Genomic DNA, 18,217 nt, shown 5'->3' on the forward strand with positions numbered 1-18,217 from the left:
CAATTGTAAAAAATAATTTTTGAAATATCACTAAATTCTATGGATTATGTATCTGGCGGAGTTCTATGTAGTTGCAGTTCTTCCGGTGTTCGCCAGAGAATTTGTGCTTTTCAAATCAAAAGACTTTCAATTTTTGCCAAAGCTTTCAACCCTTGGTCTTGAATTTGAAAATCCATCTAATAAAGACTTTAATGAAGAGAACACCCATAAGGAATACTACTTAAAAATTAGTTAAAAATTTATAGTCAAAATTTATAGTTAAAATTTATGCAAAAAATCCCAAAAAAGTACGTTAACCCTTTAACGACGAGACAGTTTTCGCGGACCGAAAATCAAGAACTAAAATGAAACCGATAAACAAAATCAGTAAAAGGTCTTACATCTAACCTTGGAAAATCCAAAAAAGTCTGATTTTTTGTATTTTTTGTCTCTATGAACGACAGCAACAAAAATAGCCCAAAAATTTAAGTAATTTTTCTGACGATACCAATGATTGATAATTTTCACTCTAATAAAAAATATTATGTTTGAGTATTGTAGTTTCTTTTCCCAAAACGATTTTGCTTAAAAAAAATTAGAAATATAATAAAATAATTAAAATTAATTTTCATTATGAGAATTTAAAAATTCGTCATTTTTTAGCTTAAAAAATTACATATAGCAAATAGCTGTAGACTTGCAAAAAATATTCTAGATTCTTTCAACCTTCTACTTTGCAATTACGTACAAACATAAGGAAAAAAATGACTTTAGGTAGTCAGGAAAAAATATTTTCTATATGGGACACCGGTGTTCCAATCGTCCTTAAAGGATTAAGGTAGCAAAGATAGTATAACCAGACGAAAGACGAATTTTTAAATTGCAAAAACAGATTAAGACCAAAACCAAGGGTTGAAAGCTTTGGCAAAAATTGGAATTTGAAAACAACTTTAAGTTTATGTACTTATTATTTATTGAAGAAATTCTAAAAACGTTTTTAATGTAAAATATTTGAATCTTCTTACAATTTATTGAGCAAAACTATATAAAAATTAATATTGCAATGTTTTCATACAATGTTTTTAAAAATTTAAAATAACATTTTTAAATTAGCACCAGAAATATTTTGCATATCAAAAGGCATCTGCAGGGCGTATGCAATTATTTTGATCCTAGCAAGAACTTCTTATATAGCATACAAATGCTTATAAAAGTAATGAATGATAGAATTGTATATGACGATCATTGGTGTCTTAAGAGTTGCTCATTAATCAAACCCAGTTAAAAATAAAAATTTTAAAAATAAATACTTAAAATATCTTTAAGGTTTTTTTCCTATAATGATAGGTTATTCTGTTAAAAGCCTATGGCTTTACACGTGTGCGTGATGCGTTGCACAATGTAAAGAGAGATTAATCATTAAGTACTTTCATATGTAATGTAAGGAGCTCATTTGGGATCTTTGAGAAAAGATTGCTAATATGCTGGGTATTAGGCGTATTAGGCGAAAGATTATGATATACTCTGGTGTAAATTTTAACATACACTTAAATCCAGAATAAGAAGCTGTGTTATGAAGAGGTGAAAAAATCAATTGGATTATTAAATAAGTAAATTTTTCATTTGCGGTGGAAAATGTAATACATAAGACTTTTTAATATTAGAAAAAAATTCTTCTTGTTAAATATTCAGAGCACATATTCGTAGAATAACGTGAATAAAGTCGAGAGATCTACGTGTATACTAATAGCATAATACAAAATTATGGTGCACATCCTACGAGATATTGCAAAAGTGGGAAGATTCATTTAGATATGACTTTGCCTTTTAATTGATTTAAATTTTCCCATGTTATGGAACTTTAACAGGGCTTAATTTCAAGAGAACCATGAAAAGTTTTTTACCCCATTTTCAGCATTTTAACAATGTCCATACGAATGAAGTGACTATGAACACTCCACAATGAATATTCTAACTATTGAAAATTTTGTAGTGCAGTGCATTTTCGGAGGAATTCCGTCTCGCCGTGTATAGTGGATGAAATAGTCTGCAACTAGAGGATATATTTTAGTAAAATATATAACACATAAGTTCACGCCCCGAATATGTTCTCATGGAGTACTCTCATGGAGCAATCTGCATAGAAAGCTTCCTAGTCCACCCTATACATATTTATATGGGAACGATATATCAAACATTTGCTATTGTAATACGTTTTTCACCCATCACTGGCAAAAATAACCCCCATTCCATTCTCTGACTTTCAGTCAAAGTGAAACGCCAAAGTAGATAAAGTGCATTTTAAATTCTTCACAAGACATTAATTTATTATTTATTTCTTCAAGAACCTCCACGATGGTATGCTAAGAAACAGCGAAACATTATTATAAATTGTTTGCCAAAAACTCGCAGAATGATTTATTGTCTCTACTGCACTAACAATTTAATATTACTTATTCATTTGATCACTTTTTTGGCTATTTCCATTCACTTCTATCTTCATTATTTCCCCTTTTATCAGAATTTATTCATTCACTATTCAACTTAAACTTGAAGAAAGAGTATGAAGGAATCTGCGATTCATAAATTTAGTCGATATCACGGCTTATAAACTACCTTGGACTATGAGAAGCTTTCATAATAAAATCTCTACACAATATTGAAAAAAAAGGGGTGGCGGCACAGCGTCCCAGGCTTTCAAAATGCTCGAACTCGTGACTTTGATCCTATAACCTTAAAACTATTTTGCATCATATAGCGTTCACCGATTTGAAACTCAACGATAAATCACTCAAAAAATCATCAAAATAATTTTAAGAGTAATAAAATTGATTTTATAACAAAAATTACTTATCGGTGTTATCGGTTCATAACCGCTTTACTTTCGGATCACAACTAATTTAAATCTATTGCCCAAAATACCTTGAATTTTGGATAAAAATTAGTTATTGGTTATGAATCGGCGAATTACCGGCTTGTAACCGATTGAAATCGGTTCAAGCCATTCAAGCTTGTCAGGAATTCCAAGACCTTTCCAATGATCTCAAAAATTATACCATTCAGTTGAGAGATACGCCCTGTATAGCCTTTTTGAGCTTTGATGTTGAAAATCCAAAATTGACAATTAGAACAGATTTCAACTGGTTTTGGTTATAAACCGGTAATAAACCGAATTGGATCTGATACCTACAATTATATTAACCGAAAATCAATTATATTAGTCATAAACCATTTTGGGTGATCTTTTACTGTTAGGTTGTTAACCGGTGAACCGTAAATGACCGAACAGTATTTTTGAAGTATAGCATCGAAGCAGGGGCCCATCAAGCCTAATAAAAAGTGAAGTTATTTTTCACTTTTCCTTGTAAAAATGTTGCAGATATTGCACCACGACTTAAATAAATCTGTTCGTAGTTTTTGTATTATTTCGGAAAACATTATGAAATATGTATTTTTAGAGATTTTAATGCACGATTTCGAAATAGGGGAAAGTGCTCTCCCTTCGAATGTTCGTGCCTTCGAATAATGTGAATTTCTTTTGTTTTTCATAAGAGATTTACACTAAATTTTCACGGAATTATCATCAATTGATGATAAGCCAACTGATATTTGATAGAAATGTAGAAATGTGTAAGTATCTTAGAAAAACTAAAAGAAAATTCACATTATTTGAAGGCTTGAACATTCGAAGGGAGAGTACTTTCCCCTATATTAGACTGATAAGTCAATTCTCTTTAGGAAAAAAACTTGCCAATAGTCTTTACAGTTTCTCTATGCAAAAACGTACGGAAAATGAAATGTCGATAGGCCCCTGATCGAAGTCATAAGTTCAAGTATGTCTCAAAGCATGGAACACTTTACCTTCCCATTTTGAATGCACTACAAAAAATTGAGAATACAATTTTCCGGTGCTTTACGTTCAAAAAAATTGACTGGAAGTACACAAATAAAGATAGAATTTTATATCTATCGTCTCAACATTCCTGTGCCATTGGTATCTTGGTAAATTTGCAGTAAATGCTATTGTTGAGCCGTTTACGATTTTTGTCAAATATTTTCTTCTTTTTAAGCGTGCTTTTACGTTATTATTAATTTGAAATTCAATACGAATTAATAATTTTTGTCTTAAAAAAAAACCAGATGAATAATGAGTATTCATTATTGTTAATGAATAGAACATATTTTATATTATATGAATTTATATTTTATATTTTTTATATTATATGAATTTGAACAACTAAAACCGAAAAATGAAAAAGGAGATAAATATGACAAATTGTAAAGAAGGTGAAAAAATATTTTTTAATTATTTTTGGGTAAGCCGATTGAAAATACATTTTTGATAAAATAAAACAATTCAAGGCTGTGAAATAGACGGTTGAAGCTTTTTCTCATTTAAAGAACATTAAAACATTTAAGGAAACTGAAACTTTTGAGACATTAAATTAAAAGGAATTGTAATTTTAGCACTTTAATAACTTTAAAATAGTTATTCTGGAATTTCTAAAAAAAATTAGTCATCTTTAATATAATAAGCTTGTATGAACTTTTGAGAAGTATAGGGGAGAGCCTACATGTTTAAGACGCGGTGGATTATTTCTTGATTATTTAAATAAATGGGATAAAACTCTAATCAAGGTGTTTTAATAAAGTCTGTACCAGTGAGTAGAGTAAGCGCTTTACAAACTTTCAAGATAATTGTCTGAATTTTGGAAAATAATGCCTTAAAGTCAAAACATAAAAAAAGTGTCTTAATGCCGGCTCTCCTCTAATTGTTTCATTATAAATCTATTCAAGTAGGGTAATCTTGTTGCTATATATTTTTAAAAAACTAAACCACTACCAGCCCATTATTATGGACAGCAGAAGGTTGAACAAGATGTAATGCGATACAAAATTATTAACTTAAAAAATTCTAAAGGTAATATTTTTAACTAACCGTAGATATTATGTAGGTGAAAGTACTCTCCCTTTGAACGTTCATGCCTTCGAATAATGTGAATTTTCTTTTAGTTTTTCTAAGATCTAACACATTTCCATTAAATAATAGTTGGCTTGTCATTAATTGTTGATAATACCATGATAATTTAGTGTAAATCTCTTACAAAAAACAAAAGAAATTCATATTATTCGAAAGCATGAACGTTCGAAGGGAGAGCACTTTCCCCTACTATGGCTGGACGTATGGGTAACATCGATTAGAGAATGTGCAACGAAACTTAGCAAGGGTAGCATGGAAGAAGTAAAATTAAGCTGTAAAGTTCAGTGTTTATGCCTCCGGCACACCTTTTAGATCAGGAAAATTTCATGAAGTCGAAATTCGGATCCCTTTCTTTCTCACATGTTTTGAATATGTCTATTTCATTTTTTCGCACTCTTCTTCTTCTTTTAAACATCACTGCAAATTTAATTTAGCTCAATCGAATTTGGTATGCGAAAGAATGAGATAGTCATATGCAAAACATGTGAGAAAGAAAGGGTTTCGAATTTCGATTTCATGAAATTTTCCTGATCTAAAAGGTGTGCCGGAGCCATTAGGATCAATCTTGACTGTCAAATGTCAAAGCCTGAATATTCTCGCGGTTCAACTTGAGTCTATATGGGCCCTAGCCTCTGATGCGTGCGCTTGAAGATGTTTACCGAAAACTGGAGATCAATGTCTAAGTCTATTATTCTTCTTTCTCTCTCCAGAAAGCAGGTTATTAACAATTACAATTCAGGATTTTAATTCGCCTTACCCCTCTAATCCACAATCTCTTTGGCGACTGTCTTTTTTCGTGTCAATTACAGGTGAAATACAAAAATTACCTCACTGAATATATAGACAGACAAACGAAATACCAACTTTCAGGGAATAAATAAGTGAAGATCATGACTGGAGTAAATTGAGTACCCATTAAGGATATTTTCCCACTGGAAATCTTCTATGATTGACGTTCTCACAGAGTTCAACTTTTCAAACTTTCTCTGAGAGTTAGTTTTATAAATGCTCTCATGCAGAAGCTTTCACATAAAATTTGAAAAGCGTATTTTTATCGAAATTAAATGACTTATGTCTCGATAAAGATTTAATACTGGGGGTTGGGGGGTAGAGGAAATATTCACAATGCATTGCTGTAACAACAAACAGTAATAAAGAAAGATTTATGGTTTATTAATATATTGTAGAGGAAGTTTGCAGCCAAAAATTCATTTTGTAACCAAATTTGTGAGAGTTTTTTACGATTATATTCATGTTAGCATTCAACCATTTATTAATGAAAAGCCCCCTTGAGTCTCATACTATTTCTCAAATATTTTTCCAACCCATTAAAAATTATTACCACACAATTTTTTATGATATTCCATCCACACTTTCTCTCCTTTCTCACTTCCACGTGAGCTTTTTACATCTTAAAGTTAAGCTGCTTCATCAAAAGCTTATAATATCCCCATCTTCAGGGATTTTCCCTTCCCTTTAGTGCTTTTCGTATGTTCGTCAAAATACATTAAAAGAAACCAAAGAGACTGCGAAAATAAGATTCGGCTTTTTTTGGGGGGAATAGTACACTTGCAAATTTCTCACAGACACCATTGATGAAAAAAATGTTTTCTGCCAAATAACGCAAAAAATTGTCATAACTCCCCGCATGAAACTTTTTATGTTAATGTTTCCGAAGTAAATTTCTTTTAGATTATTCAATTTGTGTAATGACTTGTAAACCACATCTTTGCAAATTAGGCTTTGGGGTGCAGAGATGAACTTGAAAATATAAACAAATAAGATGATAAGTTGTAATGGTAAATGAGTGGTTTAGGATGTAGGAAAGTCAATTGGTTACTCACTAAAGTGGAGCTTTTCTTTATCAAGAAAAAAATTCTGCAAAGCTCAGTTTTGATATTATTCTAACGTGTTCCAACTCATATTTTTAGGCTATTAAATTTAAATTTGAAATAGTTTCCATTTTGTAAATGAATTGTTCAAAAATGTTTTAAAGTTATTTTATGAGTCAAATGGGTCAAACAGTGATATCATTTATCCAAATTGCTTTCAGTGTGTGAAATTGCTGATGGTGTTTTATGTACTCACCATGAGCTCATAATCGGCAATAATTGTGCCAAACGTGATTGACATAACAGGTCCCATGAGTGGGGAAACCAACATAGCCGCTGTAATGTTGGGTGCATTATTTTCCACAAGTCCCAGGGCTGCCAAGGAACTGAAATTATCATAAAATCACTGATGATGACTCTAGTGTGATTGCAGGTTAGTAAATGGTAAATGCTATGTAAATTATATTGTAAAAGACTTACTCAGCTGTTACAATTAGCAGGAGGTAATCAAATGATAATGATCCCCCAGCTCTGACACCATCGACAACTTGCTTCACGGTTAATTTGGATCTTATAGAATCAACAAAGGTATTCCATTTCGACTGTTCCTCTTCACTGTGTTGAATAAAGAAACAAAGGACAAATCGTGTTAAAGCTTATACCTTAGATAAGTAATCCTCAATTGACTTTCCATTACCTCAGTTCTTCCTCTGTGAAGATGTCCTTAGTGGAGTCAAAAGTTACAGAACACGGGACAACACTAAAAAAAAATCAAAGAGAATATTATTGAATTTATTTGCTAAGGTAATTTCACATGGAATCTTGGTAACAATCATTCAAGGACTCTTATCAGAAAAGTACAACATACAGATTCCCACAATTGGTATTTAAGTATTTGACACCCCGAAATTTCTACTTCCCACCTTCTGGGAACGGAAACTTAGTTTCTTTATTCGTCGTGAACAGAACTAAAGACAAAACAGCGGTTTCCTTACGACGCAGAGGATGCTAACAAATGCACTGGGAAACCGAGTGGCCATAAACAGATTCCGTCTGCAGCCAAATATAAATTGTCGTAGATGTTGGTCAATTGTAGAAATATGGGCCACATCCTTGGAATGTGTCTTCACATCAAAAGAATACGCATTGCTCGCCACGACAGAATCAGCGATTTTATTGTCTCAGAAATCGCCTGTATAGATCCAGGAGCAGTAGTCATCAAAGAGGCTCCGATCACCCTGCCATCCGGGGCTCGCCTCAGACCCGACCTGATTGGACAAAATCGGGAAGGGCTCCAAGTGGTCGATATAGCAGTCCGCTACGAGGACGGAAGAGGACTCAACGCACGACGACGGGCGACAGGACAATATCAATAAACATGAACATTCGGTGCCTACACTCTGGCTCAAAGGTTCGCAGTTAAAGGTGAAGGCCTATCCTCGTCGTGGGTACACGCGGTGCAATCCCGTCGGCGAGAATGCAGGCTTTCCAAAAGCTCGGAACGCTTCTAAACGCGTAGCGCACACGATATCCCTCTGTGATTGATCTTCGTAGTTCTGCACTGAGAGAAATCCGAAAAAGTTAAAATAACATTCCAGAAATATTAATTTTACCCTGCAGTATTGATCCAAAATCGGTGTAAATATTACCCTTTTTATGTGTATTAGGGGTTAATTGTACCCTTTTTCATGTTAATTTTACCCTTGATAAAGTGTAAAATTAACATTAAAAAATGTTGATATATTTTTACACCTAAAAAGTGTTAAATTTCTGAGAAAAAAATGTTAATCGTACCCTCTTTTTTCTCTCAATGTGTAGTATATAGGGTAACGTGTGGTATTTCGGGACGCTTTTTAGCACTTTTAAGTTTCACTCTGTTATCACACTTGCACATTGAAATTTTAATATGATTCACATTAATTGTCGCTGGTGAGTGTCCAAATGTGTATTTTGTGTGTTTGAATCATTTTATATTCAAAATTTGATCTATTTGTCGATAAAAAAGTAGACTTGGCCCGCAAAATTTGATATAAATTGATTTATAGCATTAATGCGATTTTCTCTTTAATTTTTTAATGTGAAAAATATTTATGTTTTAGATAAATTTAAACTTATTTTTTTCAGGCCAAGTCCACTTCTTTATCAATAAATAGAAAAACCCCAAATATTAAGTGACTCAAAGACACAAATAACATATTTGGACGCTCACAAGCGACAATTAATGTGAATCACATTAAAATTTTAATGTACAAGTGTGATAATGCCGTCAAACAGTTTAACGACTTCTCAAGTAATTTTTTTCTTTGTTGATACAAATATTTATGTTCCTTATGCTATCCAGAATAAGATTATTATCGAAAAATGTTGAAAAATGTATCATTTTTATACAAAATAGCAAAAAATGGAAAAAACTAAGAGTGGTATATTTCGAGACAGACAAAAGTCGCTATTATGCAAATAAATTTCACCGAGCCTGATTATTTACTTTTAAGTAGAAGTTCTAAACTTCACACTATCATAAAAATTTTGTTTAAATTTCATTTTTAAAGTGTCTTAAATCGAAAAAAACTAAGCACTCTTTGTGTTGACATCTGCATAATTGACCACTCTGAAGGTCTTGTAAAAAGTGAAATGTGACACTCACAATTCACGCATATTTCACGCTTTAAATTAAATAAAATTTCAGAAGTTTTATGTTTATTTCATACGTTAAGAGCTTAATATTTCATATAGAACTTAAAAATAATTAGAAAACAAATATTTATAGGATTTCTGATGTGTCCCAAAATACCCATATTATGTCCAGAAAAGCACCTTGTCCAGAAATACCACACTCGGATATCTCTCGTATATAACACTCGTATATATGCTATACGAATTTATGAGCTACAGCGAGCGCTCAACATATTCAGACAATTAGTCCTGTAAAACGCCTCAAAGATTACCTCCAGTCTTATTACGTGTCACGCAATATAATGCCATAGACGCACTTACGATTTAAGCCGGTAGATGGTTTAACATAAAAGATTTGATTAATTTCCCAACAATTTCCCACTATCTAAGGCATTTCTCGGCTTAAACTGAGAGACGGATTAGTCAGAAACTGATGGAAATGTAATCTGATCATTATTTTCATTATAATTACGTTAAGCTATCACTCGGCTTAAGTCGTAAATGTGTCGTGTTTACGGCATAAGAGGTAAATAGAGCTCTACATACGCTTTCTCGTTTTTATTTATTTAATAAACTATTTATTTACTTATTTATTTATTTAATAGTTTATTTATTGATCTATTCTGTTTTATCTAAATAACAGAAAGTGACATGCTTCGGTACACTGGGAGTTAAAATGACCGCTCCAGTTCCCAGGAGGACAGAGACAAAAACTGGCAAAAAGTTCCATTGCCTCAATGAAGGTATAGAAACGAAATTTACTTTGAATGATTCCTTGTGTCAGTTTCTTATACAGACTTCAGACCTAAGGCTTGACTATGGCTTAACTGATCTAATTCCTTATAAGTCATGATTTTTTTGGCAAAAGTTAACTTAGGATTATGCCCTAGACACACTTACGACTTAAGCCAAGAGACGACTTAGTGGAAATTGATAGAAATGTAGTTTAACCATAACTAATATAATTACGCTAAGCCATCTCTCGGCTAATCCTCAGGTGTGTCAAAGCCCTTAGATTATTATAGATAAATAATCTATTAAGTTCTCAAAAAGCAATAAATTTGCTCTCTATTTAAGATTTTGAGATCTTCTGGAACAGGGCTAAACCTTTAGTCTGAAGACCGTTTTAGGGTTTAAGGCTAATCAGCTCTATAGGCTCTTGTTCAACTGATTCGATATAAAACTGGGTTCGGTAAAACAAAAACAGTTTAAGCAGTCGATTTTATTAATGAACAGGATAGTGGCACCAGTTATTAGTGTCTGTGCCAAAGCTACCTTATTGTCGAGAAACAATAAAAATTGTGTTGCCCACAGCACAAGAGAATAGAAAATTGATATAAATATTACAAGCATTACCACCACACTAATGCTTGTTAAAAATAGCATTAAAATTGAAACTCAAAATCAGTGTTGTAAATATAGTGTAGGGGAAACTGGGGCACCACCAAACACGGGGTACCACCAAACACTGCGATTTTTTAATCGGATATTGGATATCAGAGGATAAGACCGATAGGAATTTATAGGCACTAAAGGGATGCTTGTCCACTGAAGGAATGGTCGAGATAATCCAAGTAGTTTAGAAATAAAAATTAGTGTTTGGTGGTACCCCGTGTTTGGTGGTGCCCCAGTTTCCCCTATAGAGCAGTATTAACACTATCTTCGTAGGATCTTTTACAACGGTTTACATTAGGTTATATTGGTTGGTTAGCGTATACATACTTGAATTGGGGTAAAACGGAAGGGTCAAGTCATGACTGATGGTTACGATTGAGTTGAATCAAGTGTGATAAAATTTCCGAGTGGTCGAATATCCGTTATGGGAAATCTTGGAATATTTAATGAGTCTCTCATGGCAAATTGTGGGGTAGGGACTGTGGTGAAAATTGTCGTCCTACTATCCTCAATTTATCTAACTATTTAATCACTTCATCTATTTGAGTTTGTCCATCGAGAATCCCATGTCCAATGTAATGGGATTGGTCTTTATACTGAAGGGAGTTATGTGTGTGTGTTGATTTTATGATTATCTGACCTATTTACGGGGCATATTCAAGAGGCGTTTAGGGGGTGGGTGGGTGTTGAAAGCTCAGTGGAAATTCTCGAAATCTCCAAGGATCCTCTCCGAATGAAAAATCACTGGTTATCGAGGACATGACATGAAATACCAAGCTGGTAGATTCTCCCCTATTAGATTGCCTTTTACATCTTTTGCCCTCATCTTGTGTCCAGGCAATTGGGAACCAGGATGAAAGTTCAAAGAGACAAATGTCTTCTACATTTTTAACATTTTATTTATCTGCCCTACCTGACATTGGACTCCAGTCTAATTCCAATTCCCAGCTCCGTGAGACAATGCAGTGTTGTTTCACATGGATCACCAGATTGGAGTGGGAAGATGACTTGGTGAAAGTGGCCTTTCTTATCAACGTTCCACACAACATGCTCAATCTCAAGTTTTTTCAGCAGCTCCTCGAGAACCTGTTGAATCAATATAACTTTCTTTTTTTTTATTTGAGATGGTTTCCTAAGAAATTAATCATGCCATGATAAAATAAATCCGACCAAGAGGTATCGTGTTGCAACTTTAACATTCTTTTTTTTTCTATCTCACCATGACAATGAAAAGTCTCACGCTATATTCTTTTCTTATTAGCCTGACAAATTTCTTTCACATAAAAGTCCGATTACGGATAAAAATAATGGAGGTGAAACAAGAAGAGCAACTTTATATTCACTAAATTGACCTATCACCATATCTTAAGACTTAAAAGCTTTTGTGCTCGCTCAGTGTGAAAAATGAATTTATATAGCATAATAATATGTTGTTTAGTGAAAATGTGAGCTTGAATAATAAACTTTTCAAATATAAACCAATTATTCGAAATTATAACTTATGCTATGCACTTCTGATGAATAATAATTAAGTTGTTTTAACAGTGCTTTAGATTGTGCAGTTTTATGATGAATTGTTAAAGTTTAATCAAAATTGAATACCATGGTTACAATTATTTTCGAATTAAGATAGATGCTGACTTGAGAGTTAGAAGGAATTGAAGGAAAATTAAAAAAAAAATAATCCTTTTTTAAGTAAATCTCTCTTGACTCTAATGAATTTGGTTCAAAGACTTTCCAATAATATTATTCCATCGTGGAAGTATTTTGAAAGTTCTGCATTGGCGGATATTACTTCTTCATCGGACTATAAATCCTTACCATGGACGAATTGCTTCAATAAACGAAAGTGATATAGGGGATACCGGGGTAGAATTAGCCAGCAAATGAAGCTTTTATTTCGCGCGTGGTTTGTGAAAAAATGATAAGGTTTGTCTAATGTTTTTGTGTTTCATAAGTAGCATTAGGATATTGGTAGTATGAAACAGTGTAGTTCAGAGCTCTAAAATTCTTGACTTTTTCTAGAGAGGATAATGTAAAAAGTATGACACATTGGCTACACTTGCCCCGGCCTGGGTAGATATAGCCACTTTTGGGGTACTAATTGCCACCAGTTTTCCAGACGAAATTTTAAACTGGGGATACCAAATATTGTTTCGCTTGATACACTGAAGCCCACTGATGCTAAATATGTCACTTAAACCTGAAGAAAAAGGCTTTAGCCGACTTTTTTATGACATTTTTGTAATTGTGGCAAAATTGATGAAAATATCCTGAAAAAAAATTTATTTGACAAATTGTTCATCCAAATGGCAATATTGCTTGGAATATCAATAGTACTTTTTCATCTAAAAGTTATCCATGTACTAGTGAAAAATCATCAATAGTTTTATACCGCCACGGAAGAGTGGCTACAACTGTCCCGAGGGCTGTTTCAGTGTTTATCATCTTATATAAAAAATTGGAAAATTATTATCCAAGTGAAAAATATTTTTTAATTGGGTTTATTAAACCAGAAACGAGGTAAAACTATGAAATCTTGACTAGAAACTCAGAAAACCAAATGCTGGTCCAAAAACTGTAACATCATGATTACAATCTTATATCCATTTTATAAAAATGCTTTTAAATTGTAGCATAACTGAATCAGACTTATAAATATTTCTGGCAATATGGGGATGTGTTCCTACTTTCATTAAAAAATACTTTGTTCGTTGTACATTTTAGGAAAAACGAGAAAAATCCACTGACTGATTCTACCCCTGGCTATAGGTACCCCGGTCTCCCCTATGTCCTTGATAGACAACTCAGGCGAATACAGTGGATGATTAAATTTCGAATTTACGTTTGTGTAAGTTTATTATTCCAGTTTTTCTATGCCTGGGTCTATAGAAACAACAGCATGTTTTATTCAATGGCATATACGGTCTTCAGACAAGACGTTTATTTCGGTTCCAAAGTCCTAGAATTTCTAAACAATAATGAATTGCAGTAATTCTTATGTGGTTACCGACGGAATATTTGTATTGTGAAGAAACCGGTGAGCGTCGGGGATATAGGGCAGCTCAGAAAAACAACGATTCTTCCCAAAGCTTTCGGCTCAGTGTTCAAGCCTTCCTCAGTGGTCAAATCTAACAATTCCTTGCTTTGTCATATGGTCTAGGGATGCACAGGGCATGGGATTTTGAGGGAACTGTATTTTAATTTCTAATATTTTGCTAATTTTGTGGCAGTTTACAATATTTTAGCTTCACTCTTTTTGGTTTTTTTTTGTGAGAACTCTATCTCACAAAGAAAACCAAAAAGAGTGAAGCTAAAATATTGTAAACTGCCACAAAATTAGCAAAATATTAGAAATTAAAGTACAGTTCCCTCAAAATTCTATGCCCTGTGCATCCCTAGACCATATGACAAAGCAAGGAATTGTTAGATTTGACCACTGAGGAAGGCTTGAACACTGAGCCGAAAGCTTTGGGAAGAATCGTTGTTTTTCTGAGCTGCCCTATATCCCCGACGCTCACCGGTTTCTTTACAATAGGATTGCAGTAATTTCGCAAAATACAATTTTACAGGAATAGGGGGAAGTGGGGCACTTTTGAATGTGGGGCAGCTTTAAAATTAGACTTTTTCTCATATTTTAAAATGGTATTGAGCCATTCCATAATGTAATTTAGCTCCTCAATCTGTTTGTGGAATTAAATTATATTATGATAAGGCTCAATTATATTTAAAAATATTAGAAAAATTCTAATTCCAAAGCTGGCTCACGTTCAAAAGTGCCCCACTGTCCCCCTACCTATCGTGATAGGGGTAGCCAAACATTTCGTTACCTTTCTATATTGGGCAACGAGATTTAACATAATTTTTAAGAGCGATTTTTATCAGAGAAGATGTGAAACGTCTCAGTATCTTTGATCACCTTTTATTATTAGCACCTGTTCAATATTTTCGCAAAATTTTAAAATTTCGTCTAAATCAGTATTCTGGGCAACTCTAACTGGAATGAATTAATTGAATTAATTCAATTTGTTTTGAAACATATTGCGAAAATTGCGGTATCGAAAAAATACTTAAATATGTGAATTCATGAGCATGAAGCTTTGATTTGACCGATTAACAATTTTATTCATATAAATATCCAACACAAAATCTATTTTCAGAGAATAGCATAATACAGCCGAACACAAGAATTTCACAAAATATTTTCAATTGTTGGTGTTTCGCAGTTTTCAAATATAGATAATTGTGGGTAGCTCTACCAAAATAGAAAAAAAAATGTTATACAAACTATGAATAGCATTATATCCATTTAATTCCAAATATAATGGTTTGGAAGTTAAGCAGATTTGAATTTAACAGAACATTTAGCAATTCAGTGCTTCTGTAATTTCGAGAGTATTTAAAATGCTTAAATTAGGATGTTAATTTCTGCAAATTGGTCAGGCTAAATGATTGTCGGGTATTGAGGGCTTGGGATTATTCAATAGGGGTTGGTAGGGTGGTATTAAAAGTAATTTATACTGGTAGTTTTTCATCGTATAGCACCTAATTCAGAAAGGTATTAAACTAGATTAATGGGTAATACTGATTCATTGATGCTGAAATTATGAGAGTCGATAAGCAATTTTCCATGGAGTATTTAGTTATAGAGAAAGCAAAGCACTTTCACCTTCTCCATTGGAACTTTAACATTTTCAGGAATAGGGGGACTTCGAGCCTTGGCACGGAATCTGGGTGTCGCAGCATTCTTGTCACGTAGCTCCAGTTCAAGTCTCAAGAAACCAGGTGAATTTGTGTTGACGGTGCTTGAGGTGTTTTGCTTGGTGGGACTAATGTTGAAGTTATTGCTTGGAGGTGGCAATATTTCATTATTGCCATAATTTCCACCTGGCGAATAATTAAAACGACTCATTTTCCAGCTCAACGAAAGATTATAGTCCTCGCGTCAAGGAGTGAATATAACGTGAAAAAGAACAGTGTAATTACCATTTAATATATCTCTTTCGTAATTAGCCGTTGGAATGCACACAATGAACACAACTCCCGGCATTTTACACTGTTACACAAACCACCAATCCTTTTGGCACAAAAACAATAAAAAAAGGAATTTTTCTCTAGATAGGAACTTTGTTAGAATTTAACTTTTGTCTTATCAATTGCTTTTAATCTCGTCCAACACGTCCATTGATGTGCTTAAGGCCAACTGATGTGATTCGCTGTTGCTTGACAATTTGGAAGTGTTTTTCAGAGGTGATTGTGGACAAAAACTTGCTAATGGTCTGGTTGATATCTACCATGTTCCGGAATGGCAATTAGCAAATGCATCCCACATACGCCAGAGTACAAAATGCGGAATAAAGTATAACACCAAATATCAAACCATTAGCAGATTCTCCAACTGCTCCATTTTCACCTATGATGCTCGTTTCATCTTGCTCCCCAGAATTATGTCTATTGATGCTGATAATTGCACACTACACAGGCAATAATTGTATTTGAGGTTTTCATATGACTCTAGTAGATTTCAATTTTTGAAATTATTAGTTTGCTTAAAATTCAAACCATTATGATATTATTACGATTCTGGGAAAAGGATATAGGTAATTTACTAATCTTTAGCAATCATCTTAAATTGACTTACGACCAAAGGGAAAACGAGGCGAACTTTTCAGCCCAAAAATGATTCCTCTTGTCGACTGTTTTTTAAATTTACTAAATATACTTTTTTTTATAAATACTGTGAGGGGTTAAAAGACGGCCACTTAATAAACACGGTTTTAAGTCACCGGGGTCCGATGGGTAACTTTAGAGGCCGGGGGTAAATGAGATTGCTTACAGACATACCGGGGCAGATATTTAGAAACTTCAAGCTCTGGCCCTCAAACTGGTACTAGGTCCTTAACTAATTTGTGAATTTTCCAGTCACAATACCGTTAGATATCGCAACTCAAAAAATTGTGTTCTAATATAAAAGATGTTAAGTTTTGTGCCAAAAAGCAGCATTAGCGGGGAGTAGGGGAAAGCGCGCTACCTTCGGACGACTCAAGCTTCGGACAAATCAATTTTTTCTCTTTGTTCCTTATGGATTTCACCCATAGAACTTTTCTGGAAATTTGAGGCATTGGACTAACTATTAAAATATAATATTAAAATGGGCTAAATTCATTTATAACACATTGAAAAAATTTTTTTGTGCGAAGCATAAATAGTCCGAAGGTAGCGGGCTTTCCCCTACTGCTTTAGGACTTTACCATGAGAAAAATGGAAACTCCTCTCTCGTGGAGTTCGAGCAGTTCAAATCAAGTAAAGCACGTCATTATGCTAAAGAGACATACAGAAAATATGCATAATCGAAAACCACCGAAATCATAATCGAAATTGTTAAAATATTTCAGAAATAGCGCTTTCAAAGAAGAGGGCAAAAGGACCAAAAACAATTGATAGAGCCTATCTGTAAGAATTACTGGATGAATATGATCAGACTGGTTTTCGGGGGCATCAAACATGACTCAATAAGACATTTTCAATGGTTTATATGCATGAGGAAAATTCAAAATAATATCAAAATTTGTGCTTAATGACTTGACTGAAAAACAAACAAAAATTCAAAAATAACTTCCGAAATTTTGCTTTTTTGCTATGAATGAAAGAGTTGCCAGCATCGAATAGGTGCAGGCAATGAGCAATGGCTATGGTCCGAATATGTGAAATCTAAAATATCGTATCTTTTACCTAGTGAAGCATTAAAATTGACAAGACAGTCAAATTTATTGAGGAAGACAAAAATTCTCTGCGTTTGGTACACCGAGAAAAGAAAGGGGTGCGATTAACTTTTCTTCCTCGTAATTTTAACACTTTTTAGGTGTAAAAGTATATCAGGATTTTTTAATGTTAATTATACACCTTTTTAAATGTAAGAGTAATATGAAAAAGGGTAACTTTAACCCATAATACACCTAAAAAGGGTAATATTTACACCGATTTCGGATCTATAATGCAGGGTAAAATTGACATTTCCGGAATGTTATCTTAACTTTTTCGGATTTCTCTCAGTCAGTGTAGGATCAAAAGAGAATCATACAATACAAGCTGCTGAAACAAATTAACTTAAATCACTGATTGCAAAGATAAACGGTCGGAATAGATGGAAAGAGACGAACGAGTTATTGCAATATGACGGTGCCTCATGTCATTACACTCATATGGCACAGATCAACATCAAAATGCTGAATTGGGATATGCTACCACCCCCGTTGAATTATCACGACCTGGCCTATTCCGATTGATGGTGCATAGCACTGTCGAGCTATACTTGGCCAATTTTGAAGAAGTGCGAAATTGAGATGTTAAATGTGAT

At 33.5% G+C, this 18,217-nt stretch overlaps 1 protein-coding gene across 1 annotated transcript in view; it reads right to left on the reverse strand.

Moving 5' to 3' along the window:
* Nucleotides 1-16,109, reverse strand: part of LOC129805703 (uncharacterized) — a 33,100-nt gene extending 16,991 nt beyond the window's left edge. The window contains exons 1-6 of the mRNA XM_055853798.1: nucleotides 15,847-16,109; nucleotides 15,530-15,747; nucleotides 11,774-11,946; nucleotides 7,490-7,552; nucleotides 7,273-7,407; nucleotides 7,049-7,178 (exon numbers count right to left, since the gene is read on the reverse strand). Coding sequence (XP_055709773.1) covers nucleotides 7,049-7,178; nucleotides 7,273-7,407; nucleotides 7,490-7,552; nucleotides 11,774-11,946; nucleotides 15,530-15,747; nucleotides 15,847-15,910 — 783 coding nt within the window. The 5' untranslated portion in view covers nucleotides 15,911-16,109. The remainder of the gene's footprint in view (nucleotides 1-7,048; nucleotides 7,179-7,272; nucleotides 7,408-7,489; nucleotides 7,553-11,773; nucleotides 11,947-15,529; nucleotides 15,748-15,846) is intronic.
* Between the last annotated feature and the right edge of the window lie 2,108 nt (nucleotides 16,110-18,217).

The sequence above is a fragment of the Phlebotomus papatasi genome, chromosome 3 (assembly GCF_024763615.1).
Source record: "Phlebotomus papatasi isolate M1 chromosome 3, Ppap_2.1, whole genome shotgun sequence".
Classification (NCBI taxonomy): Eukaryota; Metazoa; Arthropoda; class Insecta; order Diptera; family Psychodidae; genus Phlebotomus; species Phlebotomus papatasi.